The sequence below is a fragment of the Branchiostoma floridae genome, chromosome 6 (assembly GCF_000003815.2).
Source record: "Branchiostoma floridae strain S238N-H82 chromosome 6, Bfl_VNyyK, whole genome shotgun sequence".
NCBI lineage: Eukaryota > Metazoa > Chordata > Leptocardii > Amphioxiformes > Branchiostomatidae > Branchiostoma > Branchiostoma floridae.
The window spans coordinates 14,674,005-14,690,963 of record NC_049984.1 but is presented as its reverse complement, the minus strand read 5'-3'; the positions used below and the strand labels follow the sequence as shown (position 1 = coordinate 14,690,963).

The 16,959-nt window shown below is 38.8% G+C and overlaps 2 protein-coding genes across 3 annotated transcripts in view; both read left to right on the top strand.

The window, feature by feature from the left end:
• The window catches only part of LOC118417698 (copine-3-like), a gene marked incomplete in the record, with an annotated part of 16,211 nt that extends 13,871 nt beyond the window's left edge, over nt 1-2,340 (top strand). Inside the window, 1 exon segment of the mRNA XM_035823364.1 lies at nt 199-2,340.
• Nucleotides 2,341-3,138: 798 nt separating this feature from the next.
• Nucleotides 3,139-16,959, top strand: part of LOC118417193 (PH domain leucine-rich repeat-containing protein phosphatase 2-like) — a 53,728-nt gene continuing 39,907 nt past the window's right edge. For both annotated transcript variants that reach the window (XM_035822645.1, XM_035822646.1), the window contains exon 1: nt 3,139-4,188. In XM_035822645.1, coding sequence (XP_035678538.1) covers nt 3,546-4,188 — 643 coding nt within the window. In that variant the 5' untranslated portion in view covers nt 3,139-3,545. The remainder of the gene's footprint in view (nt 4,189-16,959) is intronic.

The window sequence follows — 16,959 nt, the reverse complement described above, 5'->3', positions numbered from 1 at the left end:
AGCAGTTGAAAGGAGTCTCATTCACGAAGATGCAACATGCTAAATACGAAATTATGAGATAGGTATCCTTATTGTATGTACAGTATACAGATTGACATCGATGTGGAAGAAGGTTAATGTTGCAACACTTGCTTATGAGACAGTGTTAGTAAAATCTTAAACTTTCCTTAAGTCCAAAGTATTTTTTCACAGTCTATGAAAAATATGAATAGTAGATTGTGGTGGTGTTACTTGCTTAGACTTATACTAACCTAAATGCATGTACATGTATAATCATACTCAAAAGGTATGTCTTGTCTTGAATATTTTATTCTTTATCAGCTGTGATTATTCTTTGTTTATTATGCAAATCAAAAGGCTTAAAAACAGGATATTTAATCACTTAAAACAGCCAACAATGTTAAGAAATTGTGACTTTTCCAAAGTTTTCTGTAATGTCATTTGGATCTACCAACACAGATTAACTTTCATGCTAAAATGCAAATTGTACAGTTTAAATAAAAATCTTTTCCAGAAGGAACATAATTATTTCAATTGTAAATGATATGTAATGATTGGCTTCTTTTATCAGATAATACTAATGATGACTATAAATACTATCAGGTAACTGAAAATATTACAGGTTTTAAACTGGGTGCTTTTTCCTCAGCCACCTTGTGTAGTCTAGAATATCAAGGGATCGTGATGATGTCATAGTGATGCAGTGTTATGCAAAAAGCAGGTGTTTAGCAAAACATTGATTTACATATTAACCAATAATTTCATCTGATCTAGTTTAAGTATCAATTTTTAATCCAATCCACTGACGTCCTGGTAGGCACCAACCATCGAATACTCTGGATATAAACAACAACAGCAATCATTCATATTGTGAAGACTTGTCTGGCTATATCTATTGAATGTCTTTCCAAAAATTCGATATTTTTGAGAGTGTTTGTTAGTCATGAAGTTTGATATTATAATATATTTAAGATAGATTTAATGTTGATAGTTTAACAATATTTCAACTCCAAAATTTGTATTGAACTTTCTTATCCTTGTGATACATTTCTACAAGTTTGTATTTGAAGATTTTGAGATCAATCATTCAAGACCTTTTCTTTACAATCTTGGTAACAGTACGACAAGATATGACAATACCTAGTAAAATAATAGTTTTGTCACTGAAAAATGTAGTAGATGATATTTACGTACATGTACATGTATCATACAGGTGATAAAAGACCATTTCATATGTGAATCCTACATGCAGTTATTTAGCTAACAGTTAGAAGATTTATAAAGCACAAGTACACATAGATTTGACTACGGTCTGAAATACTATGTGCTGATTTCAAGTTAAAGTAAAGTAAATTGTAGCATTGCATTGTGCTTGGGGCTAATGCATATTGGAGATTCAAGTATGGTGGATTCAAGTACGATTTACATCTTTATAAATTAAGTCAGATAATGCTAACTTAACATTAGATTTCAGGTAGAGTAATGAGCATGTATATTGCTGTAGCTACTTCACATTGGATAGTGTTGTCTCCAAGCAGAAGTATATTTTGGAATGTCACTGTTAGGCCATGTTGATTTGATTATATGGATGACATATGACTTTGAAAATCCCACAACTGATGTGAGCATGCCAATAAAAAAAAGATTGGCAATAAAAATTTGCCTTCATTATGAAATCTACGTGGTCTGGAAGGTCAAACAAATGACAAACCTTGAATATTGAACAATAGATTCTTTTCATTTTTGTTTTTACACTTTTCTTCTTTGACCTTGCAATTCACATCGACATAATTAATTTGATATGTGTTTTCTGATGTATATTTTTGTCTACGGCATATAGTTGGTTCATTTGCAACTGCCTTCTACAATTCAAAGCATGGTTGAAAACTTTTTTTTTCCAAAAATTGATGCTTGCACGTATGTCATCCATATAATGAAATCAGCATGGCCTTACCAGTGTTGTTTAGCCCTTGCTACAGACATTGTGGTAAAAAGGGCTGCAGCACTGATGGTAGAGGACAAGATACTCCTTACTACCGCTTCAAGTTTTAAGCAAAATGGCACAGCAGCAAAGATAATTTGCAATACAAATGTACATTTTGCCAAATATTTTCCCTCGTATATGGAGAGATTTTATACTTCCCATTCCCAATGGGAACTACAACAACAATTGAGGTTTGCCAAAATGATCGGATAATAATGCTGTGGTTGGATAGACTGGGAATCTGTAGTTTCAACAAAATGCCATGAAAAAGGTGTCATTTCCATTGTAAGATGTGTTTATTCAGATAACTTCCATTGTCTTCTATTGTGGCATGAAATAAAACCATGCTTTTTTTGTTTGTGGGCTCTTGTAACTTGGTTTGATATGTGACTTCAAAGTAGACCCTTGAAAGCTCTACGTACTTGAACCCTGTTCGCTTTGGGCAAACAGAAGTTAAGGTTGCTATTAGCTTACTCCCAAAAAAAAACTTCTCAGAGAGAAATAAGTTTAATACCATGAATGTCAGCTGATGTCACGGTTTACAATGATTGTATTTCTCATGCACTTCGATTTATAACGTTACAATTACTAAAAATAACTGTCCATCTGAAACAAAGTGGGTGTTGTGTCGAACCGTTCAACGTTAGCCCCACTGTAAGGAAGTACAAAATGTAGTAAAAATTGGGGACAAATATCTGGCTTCTTCATGTCAAAAGTAACAAACATTTTGAGACAAAATCCATGCAAATACGTACATATTCACCATGACGTTACCCAATCGTCGTAAATAATTCCCCTGCCAATTTCCATTCACTTTCCATTGGCATAAAGGAACAGGTTGCGCGCGCGATACACTTCCAGTCGTTTCACGCGCAGCGGGTGTCTGACAGGTATATAATGACTGATGGTCTGGTTACCGAAACCTTATTACTTTAGAAGAGATTCGTGTTGTCCTCATGGGGTTCATGATCAAGTACTTGAAGTAGTGCCTTGGAAATGTTGGACGGTCGAAAGCGAAGCTAATGCTGGCTCAAGCCGCCGTGACAAAAATCAGACGACAGATGATGATGAAAAGCGCCAAAATCACGCTATTAATGAATAAAGCCAGCCACCCTTCGTAAATCCAGGGTCATTTATCATACACACCACTGACAGGTCTTTGCTTCAACGTCATTTTTCGCGGGCCCGCGTGCCACGCCCAATCGAATGTGCTGTGCCGTAATGAGGCGTCATGTTCTGTCTTTAGTTGTAAACAAAGTGAGGGAATATCCAAATTCATATTCAGCTTATGTAGCTAACATGACTGGTAATCCCAATACAATTTCTTGAAAGCCAGTGTTTTACAGAAGCGATTTCAGGGTCGAGCGCTCATTTCGTATGGGATAAATTATTCATGAGAGAAGTTCCCCCACAGTTTGATTGGTTGTCCGAATAAGAGGCTAACTTCTGTGCTGAGTAATTCATTTTGCAACAAATATGGCGACACGGAGTTGTCAGAGGAAATCACGCCGATGGTCGTGTGTTGGTGATTCTTGAAGGATTTGTTATTCTCGCGCCCACGATGAGCTTGGGTTTTAATTCCCAGGGCAAGTACAAGCCCCACCGAAGACGGAAGAGTGCGGGTGCCGAGGTGGTGAACGGGGTATCCAGCGGCAAGCACGAGGAGCACAACCTCGGGGAGGGCGGTAAGTTTTCCCCGGTACGAGATGCTGCGAAGGTTCGCCTGGGAGCTCCAAGGAACGAGGCCGAGGATCCGATCTGGCTGCAGGGGAGCCCCGACAGAGGGATTGTCCGTGTGTACGAGGTAGACTCGGACCTCTCCGTGGCCGTTAGGTGCACTCTACAGACGAACGCGGCCGAAATCTGCCAAAAACTCGGCCTGGATGCCGAGGTGCCTTTACCAGCGCTCGATGATCTCCCGACTACTGATGCTCCCCCACGCCTTCCTACAGACACCGAACTGAACGGAGACAAAACTACTACTAGTAACGGGGATTCTAACGGTCCCACCGACTACAGGACAGACAAGGTCTGCTCTCTACATGTGCAATTCAACGGGGGTTCTGTGCGGAGATTGGGTCCCGGGGAGCTTCCGTTGGTTCTCCAGCAGGAGTACCTCAGCCGCCTGGGCTTGACGGAACCGCGCCGCCTTCAACAGGAGGGTCGGGCGCACGACCTGGGTAGTCTCATCAGATTCTACGCAGGTAAATAATCTCCCCTACCCTCCTTAATTCTTCACCACTCTACCTTAATCAGTTCTATGTTTGTGTACGTGATTGTTTTTGCTAGCGAACGTAGAGAACCCAGCTGTGGTGCGTTGATGGCCGATGTTGTTGATATTTTGTAAGCGTGACTGTGGATGTGACATGACATCATCACCGCGGCACACACACGCCTCACAGACACGCCGTCCGCCCTCGTCTCACATCTGGAGCGGAAAACGTCCCCCTGCGCCCCTGTTCCATCGATTTAAAAACCAACAACAATATGTCCAGGGACAGAAAATCCCCCTCTTCTAGGAGACGCATCCACTGGAGCGAGTAAACGCTAACGTAAACCCTAACTCGAAAATTCCTGTGGTTTCCGCTGTACCTCACATGATGGGCGGGTCCAACCGCATCCACATGGTGTAAAACACTCCAGTTCACAAAATTTATGGCAAAAAAATTAACCCAGTGACATATATATTTGCCAACAGTGTGCCGGAATTTGGTTTGCTGCTGTTTCAATATAATTTATACTGACAGCAATGTTGGCCCAAACACACATTTGACAAGAGGGCGTGTCTACCACAGTAACTGCTCACATTTTACTTCTACATGAACATGTATCTTTATCCAACAATGGTAGCAAAAGAAATGGCTTGGGTATATTTACAGGGGATAAGAAATGTTTGAGATTCCCAATCCTGTAGGTCTTGAAGCCTTATCACTATAAGAGGGTGTGTCCACATTGTTGACATAAACTGCTACATGTGTGGCTAGTTACAGTTTACATCTCATGACTGACAGCAAAATTTATCCTCCAATAGCAAACTTAGCAGGTTTTCTTGCAAGATTGAGTCGTAGTTTACACTAGATGTTCAACATTAGGTGCATGGCTTGTGTTGTTGATGTGTGATTGGTATGGGGTCGATGTCCGTCTTTGCTTGGGTTTGTGTGGGAAAAAACGTGGGCATTGTTACCCAGCAATGTTGTTCTCATTCTTCTTTTCAATGGGGGATCAATGGCATTCACAGTGCCAACATGACTGTCAAACAAGCTTTCCCATGGTGAAAAAAGTGTTCTCCCAAGCGTGGAGAGAAGTAGGGCTGGAAAAAGTGTTTGCGGTGCCGTTTGTTTTTTGTTTCTACTGTTGGACCATGGGTGTGGTATCTGGGAGTTCCCTGGGCAAAGTACAGGGCGAACCACTACTAGTATTCATCGTACAAAGAATGTAACAAATATTAGATTATCATTAGTGTGTGTCCTAAATTCCTTTGCTTCATTATCTGCAAAGACAACGTTATGGAGTTGTTTTGTGGCCGGCTAAACTTGTTTTGTTGTCTCGCTTGTAACACCTTTGTGGTACCTTGTTCAAACAGTAAACTAAATTCTCCACGGTTGATTTGAAGCACCGCTTTACTAGTCATTCAGCCATGTCAAAATGAAAGTTTGGCTGGCCACTTGTGCAAAGAACTTTTGCCACTTAGCTGGAAATGAGGAGAAGCAACAAACGAAAGGCCTGCAATGCCTTGTCCCTTTAAAATTCTCACCATATTTACCATCAGGACAGGTCTTTAGAAACTGACAAATGCCAGATTGACAGGAGGACTGACTGATGTTTCAGAAAGGGCTCTGGATATTGTAGTCCGGTCATGTCTGTGATGTGTTTCATGCTATCTGTGTTAGAAATCAAGAAAAGTCCTCAGTTGTGCTGTTGGAATTGACAGTTTAATATGATGATGGATGGATGTTTTAAAGAAATTTTTGTATTTGTGGATTATGATACAAGTTTTTGTATGTTCGATGCAGGGCTGTCTCCAGACAGTCCAGTGTAAAATGTCTTTCCTATTAGGCTACAATCTCAATGTTTGAAAGCCCATGTTTATGCTGGATTGAAGTTGCAGTAGGAACAATTATGTAGTAATGTTGTACTTATAGTAGTACCGGTAATGCATCGGGAAAAAATATTGCATATTCTTGGTGTGGCAAGTTGATAAAATTACTGGTAACATTTGCACTACATGTTGCAGTAAGTACATATTAAACATACCATTATTTTATTATTAGGTAGCCTTCAAATCCTTCTTTTTATAGGCACAGGGGATTATGGAGAACATATGTTTGTGTTCTTAATCTTGTACACATAATTAGACTCAGCTTGGGGTGAGGGGTGGTCTTTCTTCAAATTGTTTTCTCCCCTCCATTGGGAAATGGACTTGACCCTGTTCCATAAAAAAGAAAAGCACAAGAAGATGTAATAAGGAGGTGTTTATTATGATTTCCGACAGGTGTTTATTTTCTATAACAGCTATTGTCAGTCCCGCTAGCTTGTCCCGCTAGCCCATGTCTCACATTAACCCCGTACATTTGCATGTAATTATCACCCCAGATTACCTATTAACCACTTCACCTGTGCTATTGTCTGAGGAGTGAAGTGCCCTCCGGCACTGTGCTGTTGTCCAGTACTGCAGAAGTGGGTTCTGAAGTGGACTGAGCTTCCAGTACTTTCTTGCTTGTGTTGGTAGCTGCTTGTCATGTATTGTACAGGTGTTTCTGAAGTATTGATATTATACAAGTAGAGAAACATGAACGTCTTGAATAGTGGTATACGTTTTCTTTGATACCTTTGTGTATTTAAGCCATGTGAGTTACATGTACCGTAGAATTTATTACAAAAGTAGTGTATGGCCATCAGATTTGTATATAATGGTACATTTACTTTTGTAAATACAGTGTGCATAGTCTTCTTCCATACATTTTCTACAAAGCATAAATAGGTACTTCAATGAAGTTAAATTCTTTAACACATACTCTTATTACAGTCTTATAGATCCTCATTACCCACACTGACAGTGTACCTTTTGTAGTGGTATGCAGAAATAGCTTTTACATGACAGAATATGTTTCCTTTGTTCCCTAGACTATGGGAGGAATTTGTTTTTCATAAAACTTTCAGTCTCGTCAAGGAGCTCCTTGATCTCGTTGGTATGGAGCTTCCAAAGCCCTTGAATTATAGGGGTGACCGCAAGGCTTGGCAGGTAATAAGAAATACATGGCTACCAACTTGCAACGATGAGTAGATTTTGCAGAATAATTTATCTATAGACTACACACAGTGTACGTTTATTCATACATAGGGGTTTGTGGTAGGTGAATGCTAATTCCCTCATATACAAAGTGTTCACCCCAAAAGAATGGTAATCAAAAATTAAGGAAAAGGCCTACAACTACAAGGAACAAGGAGGGCCTGCATGCTTCTTCCCTGTAGGCAGGCTATTTTGATTTTCTGTAATTTGTAGGAAAACCTGTCTTACACTATGCTTATCAATTGTAACATAGAAGGTCAACAATTTTTGCGTTTCAAAATTTAGGAAAATCCCTGTTCTGACTTCAGCGTAAAGCATTGTCGGGACCCCCCATACAGACCCTCAACATGAAGGTGAACTGAGGGAATACTAGAAGTAGTAGATTAGGGATGTCACATGTGTCCTGCTGCTGGCAGTAGATTTAGTACCCAGGAACTAGTGCGGATAATGATGGCACTACATGATGGCACACCTACACAGCAAGTCCTCCCTCCATTGGTGCTGATGGATGTTTCCCCTCCTGTGATGAAATGCGGCTCCTCCCTGCCATCATTTGTCTTGAACAGGAGCCACAATCCCTATAATTCACCTCTGTCTTGACATTTTCATGAGGGAAAGCTAACATTTATCTTTCTGGGGAGCTGATGACAAGAAGATTAGAAGTGGTAGTTATGAGTTTATTATGATTTTTATTGGTCTTCCTTCTTGATTTCATCCCATCTTCTCTCTCTTCCCCTAAGACATTGCCCTTTCTTGATATCATTTTTCATTTTCTAAGGTGTATATGTTTACTTAAAATTTTTATGCATGATATGATATAGCAATAGCTCCGGAAATCAGTAGTGAAAATATTTCGTACCCAGAAGTGCAAAATGGACTGTCCCCAAGTTATCTTGCATAACATGATAAAATTTTTGGTTTTCTTGGAGGATTGTCATATAAGACTGAGTACACTGGTGATAAGTAGCCTTCTGTTCAATATTACAGAATTTACAGCACACATGTATATTCTGTATATTATTTTAGACATTGTTAATAGATATGACAGACATTATAGAATATGATTATTCAATTCAATCTGCTTTGTTTTCCTCAGTGACCAGACAGTCAAACATAAAATGCTGTTGATTTATAATTTTCAGATCAACTCTCATTACTACACATTTCAAATTTCTGTATAATATTGCAAGGATTATCATTATGAATTTCTGAATTTTTTAGGAAAGTATTGTCACCTGTAAATATGCAGAGTTCTTCAGTCTTTTTCATACAATCAAAAGTCATGATCTCTTGTGAAGGCATTTTACTCCTGACAATATCTTGAAGCGACAAAATCTCTGAGCCTTGCAAGTAACCCGCTTATTGTAACCTAATTAGTATATTGCCATGGTAACGGAGTGGTGTGATCCCCTGACAAGATTACTTGGTGACATTTGGCTGTTGGGTGGCGTAATCGCCTGCCAATATCACAGGTAAGTGGAGCAGGGATCTGTTACAGCCTGGGAGGCCTCAGCTGCATGGTGAAGGAAAGACTGTATGGTGTCAAAAATGCGGGAAATATGGTAGAATGTAGGAAATTAGAAATGTAACATTTGCGTGCTAACGCAGCATATTTCACTCCATCTCACCATAGAAAATGGAGCTCAACAATGAACTGTTCCAAAATCACCCCCAGCAAAATGAAAGATTGAAAAAAAAAAGAAACTTAATGGAAACTTAATCATAATGATATCAATTCTGGAAGAAATATTATACAAAATAATGCAGGCAATGATATTGTCCAGAATTAGAAATGTAGGATGATAATGCAAAAATTGACATGCAAAAATTTTGGAAATATTTTGCAGATTTGCTAAAAACATCAAATAGCTAGGATAGCTAGGAAATGTGTGCAAATAGCTTGGAAATGTGTACTGAAGATGCTGGAAGTATTGTACAAAAATGGTTAAGATGCTGTACAAAATGTAGGACATTTAATGCAAAAAATGCTGGAAATAGTGTGTGAAAACGGAAATGAAATATTGTGCAAAAAATGAATTGGCAATAGCTGTTTTTTGCAATGCATCTGATGGATCTGTTACTGGCCTCCTATGGCGATTGAAATATTGCAGTCAGAAATTTCCTGTGATCCAATTTTAGCAGTCCTGCCATTAGACATCTTGATGCCAGCTTCCTCTGGTGTACATGTAGCAGAATGTGAAGGCCATATCTGCAGCACACAGGGAGATGGATTTGAGTTTTGCAGTGTGTGGTTATGTATATATTTAAGGGTTAATGACCCGCCCGAGGTGTATATGGTGTCATAATGCCTGGTCCTTTGCTATAAGTATAACCACCGAATAAAACCACCGATGTGAGCGAAGCGGTTTCTATTATTATTGTATTATATTATCAAGGCCAGAAAACCTTCCTAAATTTAAGAATAATTCTATGCAACTGATCCTATGCAAGTCTTTCAAAGCAACAAAATACATGATATTTTTTATGCATATGTACAGAATCTGAGTTTTGTATTATGGTGCTATTTTCTGGTACAGGGAAAAACATTAATTTTGATTGTGATGAAAGATTTCTAGTGATAACTGGATAAACAGAAAAGTTTTCTGTCATGCACTGAATTTCATTTGTTTCTTTTTCTGACAAAATGCAATTTGGTTGTTGTCATATTTTCATTTTTTAATTATTTATCATTTTATTTTTAATTTTGATTTTATATATGTATATATAATATATGTATGCATTGTTTTGTTTCCCTTGTCAATGCTGGTGTTGGTGGGCTTGTTTTGGCAATGATGACATGATGTTGCTGGAACAGCATTAACAGTCTTGACCGTCTACTGTATACCTGCTAATTGACTCTCTCACCTTTAGATTATGATGTAGGATGGTTATGGTGTCACAGCGTGTTTTGCAACCAAACATATTCCTTTTAAATCAATGTATGTAGAACTATAGTGAATTGAAATATTATACAGAAAGTGACACAGGTATGCTTTCATGCATATAAATGAGTATGATGAAGTCAAGTCTCAACTTTACTCTGAATGCTCACATTTCTGTTGAAACTAATGTCCAGTTTTGGTGGTAGCAAATCAAATTTATTTGTAATTGTAGTACTATCGTAGATACTACATTTGTGCAGATTAGATAGTACATGTACTATTGTAGATACTACATATGTGCAGATGAAATAGTACTATTGTAGATACCGTACTGCATTCGTGCAGATGAGATAGTACTATTGTAGATACTGTACATGAATCAGGTTCATAATGCAACAATGAATGGCTGACACAGTTGTTTGAATGTTCTTGTTCATGCTTGTTATGCAGAATTTGTCCCACCATTTTGTCCATTCTGCCTTGGTTCAAAAGGAGTTCAAGGTCAACCGACAGGGTCGTCAGCTCCCACTTTTCTGTGTAGCCTCAAGTCTACATACCGATGTGTGTTAAAGTTAGAATTGCAGAAACCCCCCTTGGTTCCAGGAATGAAAACATTGTGTGTTTGTGGGAGGAGAAATTTGCTCCCACTGCAAAAATAGCATCTAAAAAAGGACTGACTTGAGTATAATCTTAAACAGTTCTCAAAACAATATGATTGTTGATATCAAAGAAAATATGCATGTCAAATGCTGCTACAGTTTACACGGTACTAGAATATTTGCCTATCTATCAAAATGCAGTTCTTCATGCAAAGTAGTGAACATTTTAACTGATGTGCTTTCCTGGAAATCTAGGTTAAAAATAAAGAAACAGCTGTCGTTTATTTGATCATGCTGTACTAAGGAGGAGTATTTGCGTAGCATTAATTATGATAGCCCAGTTTTATTTTTGTTAATCATGAAAATTTGTCTCATTTTGTGTCCGAAACAGGTTCTGAAACTCAAAAAGGATGTCATGTTTGAGTTAACTTTTCTGGCTGTCTGTTGCCTTACCCTTGCATTGGCCCTTTCCATAATGGTTTGCACATGCAATGTCCAGTGGGAGGTAGACATGTTTTATTTCCTGAACTAACATTATTGCCAACTGCCAGCAACACCAGGGGACAGTCCAGTAGTGGTAGTGAGACAGAGGGTGTCATACAAATCATCTTTGACTGATTGACTCATTGAGTGATATCTGTATTGTGCCTGTGAAATGAATATAGAAATGAAGATAAAAATGAAAAAAGGGAGAAATATGGATAAGTTTAGTTGTTTTTATGATAATGTTAAAACTCTCTTTACACCTTATCACTATGGTTACTGATCAGTCCCCAAATGTCCAGGGCTGGCTGAAGGGTGTGTGTTTTATTAGACAGTGTCCAGATCCTTCTAAGCTGACAAGACAGAACCGTTTATGATGGCTGTGCCTAGTGCTTTCAAGGGGTCTGCATGGGGGTCTTGACTGACATTTATGGTAAATTCAGGACGTACAACTGTGTTTTATGGTACCGGTTAAATCTTACCGAACCTCTTGTTTGATTTGTACCTTAGAATGCCCAAAAACGAAGGAAGTTAACCGATACGACCCTGATTTGCGAGAAAACCTTCAAAGTTTCAAAAAGACCAAACCATATGTACTGTACATTCATTTCATGTAGAATCTCTGAGGACATTAATTATTAATGCATGTACATGTAACCTGTGGTGAGGTTATCAAGCAATAATGTGTAGATAATGTGCCTGGTGCGTGGACAAATAAGGGTCATGCTGCAGGGAGCAAAACTCCTGGGAATTCTCTAATTGTACCATAAGGTTAGGTTTCAAATGAATCTACTACAGTTTTTGGAAAAAATCAAGCAAAGGATACAAGAAAAACAGGTTGGAAGTTGGAGGAAAATTTGAGCCTGGCTATATTTTTTCTATTGATATTATTTTATGGTATAAGCCTTCCCTTGGGACACCTGATTTGTTGTCAATACTCAAGTTCAATTATTTTTAGATTTAAGTACTAATCCAGCACCAGAAGAAAATACAAACTGAAGAATTATTCTTTAGAGGGGGACAAGTTCACAGGTATTTTTGTAACTTCCCCATTTATTGTAATTCTTTTCTTGAAATGGACGATTCAATGCTTTCTAACTATTTACACCAGGTTTTAGACATTGCAACTTTGGTATCAATCGTGAGAAATCATGTACTGTTTTTTCTAAGTATTCTGTTGAAAAATGGTTACACTTGCAGAAGTAGATGAAGCATTTGTTTGTATACTTCCAAGCTTGAATACATTCTATATAAACTCTGGACTATATAAACTTGGGTGCTGCATACTCCATTCACATAAATCATGCCTAGTTAGGATCCATGGTTGTTACAGGGCTGCTTGAACTATCATCACCCCAACATCAATCAGTACATTTACTACCTTAGGGGAAAGACAGACTCACTTATCCTGTCAGAAATATCACACATGCCCACATGTGGAACTTATTAGGGCATGATCAACCTTGTTGAGGAGGCCTCTCTTTGGTTTGGCACTCTGAACCCTGCCACTTGGAAAGCTGGTCAAAATAGGAGTATTTAGAAGGATCCCATGGCCACAACCACCCTTCAAAACCTGTAGAAATGCAAAAAAAGGATAAAAATACAAATATTTGACTGCATTGCAGCAACTCTCCTATCATTGGTTGAACCACTGTGCTATCATTGGTTGAACTGCTAATAATATTATGTAATGGACAGTCAGGACCGATCTATTGGTCATTGATATATGTACTTCACCTCTCTTCATCTTTATCTGCACAAGTTCACGCATTGTGGTCAAGTGTTTCTTTACTAGCAGCCCGTCCACTAGTTAGCACAAAGCCCTGTACAAGCTGTAGCCTTGTATCCAGCCATATTATAGCTCATGAGTCTCTTCTGTCCTCTCCGCTGATATGAGAGCCCTTCTGAGAGACACATCATAGCCCAGGGCAGTGAGAGTTTGTGGTATACCCAATGCACTACAGACTAGAGTTCACCAATGTTGCCCATAACTTCAGCATAAGTTATGTAGATTGGCTGTTGTGTATGGCATCTGGCCCACCTTGCCTTGGCTCTGGTGTCTATCAGTCTGCTAATTGGGTACAACAACTTGAGCCTCATCTGGATTGCATTAACCTTCTGAAGGACATGGTACAGTAATGTAGCCTGAGTACCATCCTCTGTAGTGACCAATGGCTGAATCCTTTCACTTGCAGTGGTCAGCAAGCGAAAGGATAGAGCCAGCAGTCACTGTTGAGGATGGTACTCAGGCTAACAGTAACAGCCCTGTGCCATCATCAACTCTTCAGGTGTTTTGTCACAAGAAGAAAAAAGAGGACGAAGACCTGCCTATTTTGGCTGTAGATAGAAATTGTCAAAATTGTTGTTTTTGGCAGACGGTATTTCTTGTATAGTAGTTTAGTACAGTAGTTTACTGGTTCAACTGTCAGCACTTGTTAACTTGAGAACATGTAGCAGTTTTCGTCAAGTAATTATTACATCAAAAAGGTGTGAAAGTTAGTAATCATGTGGCACTTTATATAATCATTATAATCTATCACTATCCCGCCCCCTAAGGAGGTGCTAAATGCCTCCAAATCTCTTTGCAAATTGGTAGATAGATTTTCCAATCCCTTGACCCAGAGTCCAGGAGACCTTCCACTAATCTAACAAGAGTGGCCTTGAACAGAACTCTCCTTAGACCTTGTTATTGTTGTCCCAGGAACCTGATACCTGTGCTTGGTGCCTACAAAATATACAGACCACCTGTAGCTCAACTAACTTTAGATGTTGTTGGCCTTGTCAAGCCTTGTGGGCTACACTGACAAAATGAATCTAGTTTTGTACTTCAGGTGTTATTTCTTTGTAACTTTAAGACATGCTGGTGATAGAAATATGTGATTCTGATGCAAGGCTGAATTTCTTACAATCACAGACACACAACTTCACAAAAGTTCATTGTGTAGAAAAATAGCAACAGAAACTGTAACCATTTGAATGAGTTACTGCTCTGAACAGAAAATGCTGTGCGATATGTGTGGCACTAAGTATTTCTCCGGCAGCAGTACTTGTCGGTTTAAGCAACTCTCTCAACACAAGTGCCTTGTTAAGCTATGAAAACATGTGAAGTTTGGGGTTTTCACATTTTGTTTATTTTGACAAAGAGCCAAGGTTTAGATGGAAGTGAGCCAAATGAGTGTATCTTACCAGTCACTATTATAGTCACTATTATGCCAAACTAAAAGAACTCTTGAGATTATTTTGCTTAAAATTATAGAAGTCTTTGTCATTTGCATAGGTATATAATTCGTCCAGTAACGTCTGAACTTGGCGATGTTAGGGATTTATGTTCATGATATATGTTAACCTCCTCGATGTAACTACATAACCTACACAAATTGCTGTTATTGCCGGAAAGGTTATCTTGGCATGGAGAAGGTTAATCAGATAAGTTCAATGTCAGCAGAAATGGATGGTCCACTGAGCAGGAGGGTCCACGGTGATCCCAAACAAATCGACATCAAGCTACACTTTGGAGTTAAGTCCTAAAACCCGGGACTGTCGATAGTGATCATGGGAGGCCCCTCACTGCGATGCAGACTTACGATGTGTGGAGAAGATTACAAAGTCAACTGAGGTAACGCTTCGCTGGCCCTTGTAAGTTGTAAGTTACAGGGTTGTTTTATTGAAGTCTCGTTTTGGAGCAAGGATTGTGACAGGAGGTATTTTGTACTGAAGTTAGTTTTGAAATAAGGGTGTTTGTAATAAGAAAAGATGACTTTGGGGGGGGGTGGGGGGATCTGCAATATTGTAAGTGGCATGGCAAAAATGAATAGCAGGTCCATCTTCAGCTTTAATTTTTTCTGTCCTAGTCATTGTTTGCCATTTTTTGTCCATGCCATGTTGTTGGTTTTTGCTGTATTATTTGTAATCTTTAAGCTTATGAAAATGTGTTTTCATCAGTTTTCTATCTTGAAGTTATCCTGCAAAATATTGGGATGGGGTAAAATTTTTGTCCTTCTCAACAAACAAATTTCCATATTTTGACAGAGGGACAGGTCCTGGACACAACCCCAATGTACACAAAAAATATGTAATCAGGAATGAACCAATTGACCAATTTGAAATTGAATTGACCTACTTTGATAGGGTGGAAATGTATGCCATATTTACTGTGACATGATATCGCAAATTCATTAATTTTGCAATTGGAGGAGCTGGATAATTTGCCGAAAAATGTAAAAATACCAAACATATTTCAATGTGCTTTAGACCAAGAACCATGTCATTGACATAATATGGCCCAGCAGTAGATGTGATATGCTATGACTGCTGAAGGCAGTTCAGTTTCTGACATCACATTTATCAGCTGTTGTAGGTACCCAGGGCAGGGTGTGGTTAGTTTATATTTTACCCTTGGAACTGGTGTCCTGTAGCCTGCAGGTGGCAGGGGGCATGTTGAATGGATGTGGCGGTGTGTCATTGGAAGTAGCATGACTGCTGTGGCTGTCTGTTGCAATCTTTGTCATGTTTGAATTCGGCTGCAGCCTAGACCAACAAGCAGTTAGGCCGCAAATTGAATAGGAAACAAATAGGTAACGAAGAAAAACTTAAGTCTGAAAACATCATCAGTACAGAGCCCGTTCACTCTTGTGGGTATATTCAAGTCCATGAGTTGCATTTGAGGCTGAAGAAGTATTTATTTGGGTGAGATAACCAGGCTGCACAACTGTAGGTTAATTTTAAAGATACCTACTACCTAGCTTCTTTCCTGCAAACTTAACCTTAGGCTTAGCCAATGAAAGGTGCCATTTTGCAACTTGTATTAGGTAAGCTTGAAGTTGAATGGTCTCTAACACTGTTGGTAACCAAGGAACAGATTTCCCCCTCTAATTCTGCTTTCCTGTTCAAAGTTGATATTCCAGTTCAACATGCAGTCATACTAAGAGACATACTGGATAAGCTTGCCTTGCATTATGTAATCAAGTTCCAACAATATTGGAGAAATGAATTCTTCCTTTTTACTTTGTGAAGAAAAAAAAATGTATCTGTAGTACTAGTGACATCACTTACATTTGACCATGCCTAAAGTGCAGAAAAGTCAACATGAAAAGTGTTACCTGCATCCAGAGGGTAGATTCCAAATGATCCTGGTGACTTTGAAGGTCAGCACGCACCATGGCCTTTTGAACAGAGCAGGCATTTTCCTTTAACCTTCTCCAAGGCAGCCAGGAGAAGATTAAATTATCATTTTTCTTATGACCTTCACACAGACAGGCTGCCTTTTAGCTAATGAAAAATATTTTCCAAAGGTATGAAGGATGTGGGAAAGGTGATTTTCAGAGAAGAGGGGCATACTGAATAGTTGAAACATGAACTGTATCTTTTAATCTTCAGTTTTAAGTGCACAAAGAAATGATATGGAAAAACTGCAAAAGAAAAAAGATGTTGAAAAATAGTTCCCGCAAGAGAAAAGGTTGGTTACTTTTGACCCTTCCTCTTTCACTTTGAAACACAATTGTCATGACTTGCTCTCATGCCTATGCCCACTTCCAGATTTTAGCTGTCAGTGTGTGTTCAAGTATCTGCTTTAGTATCTGCTTGGTTTTAATGTATTCCTTTCTACAACACATCACATGTGTATCAGATAAGGGATGATAGTTCCCAGTACACTGATGATACAGATCATAAAAAATGGGTAAACTCTGAATCCTGTTACCAGAACTACTGATAACACCATTA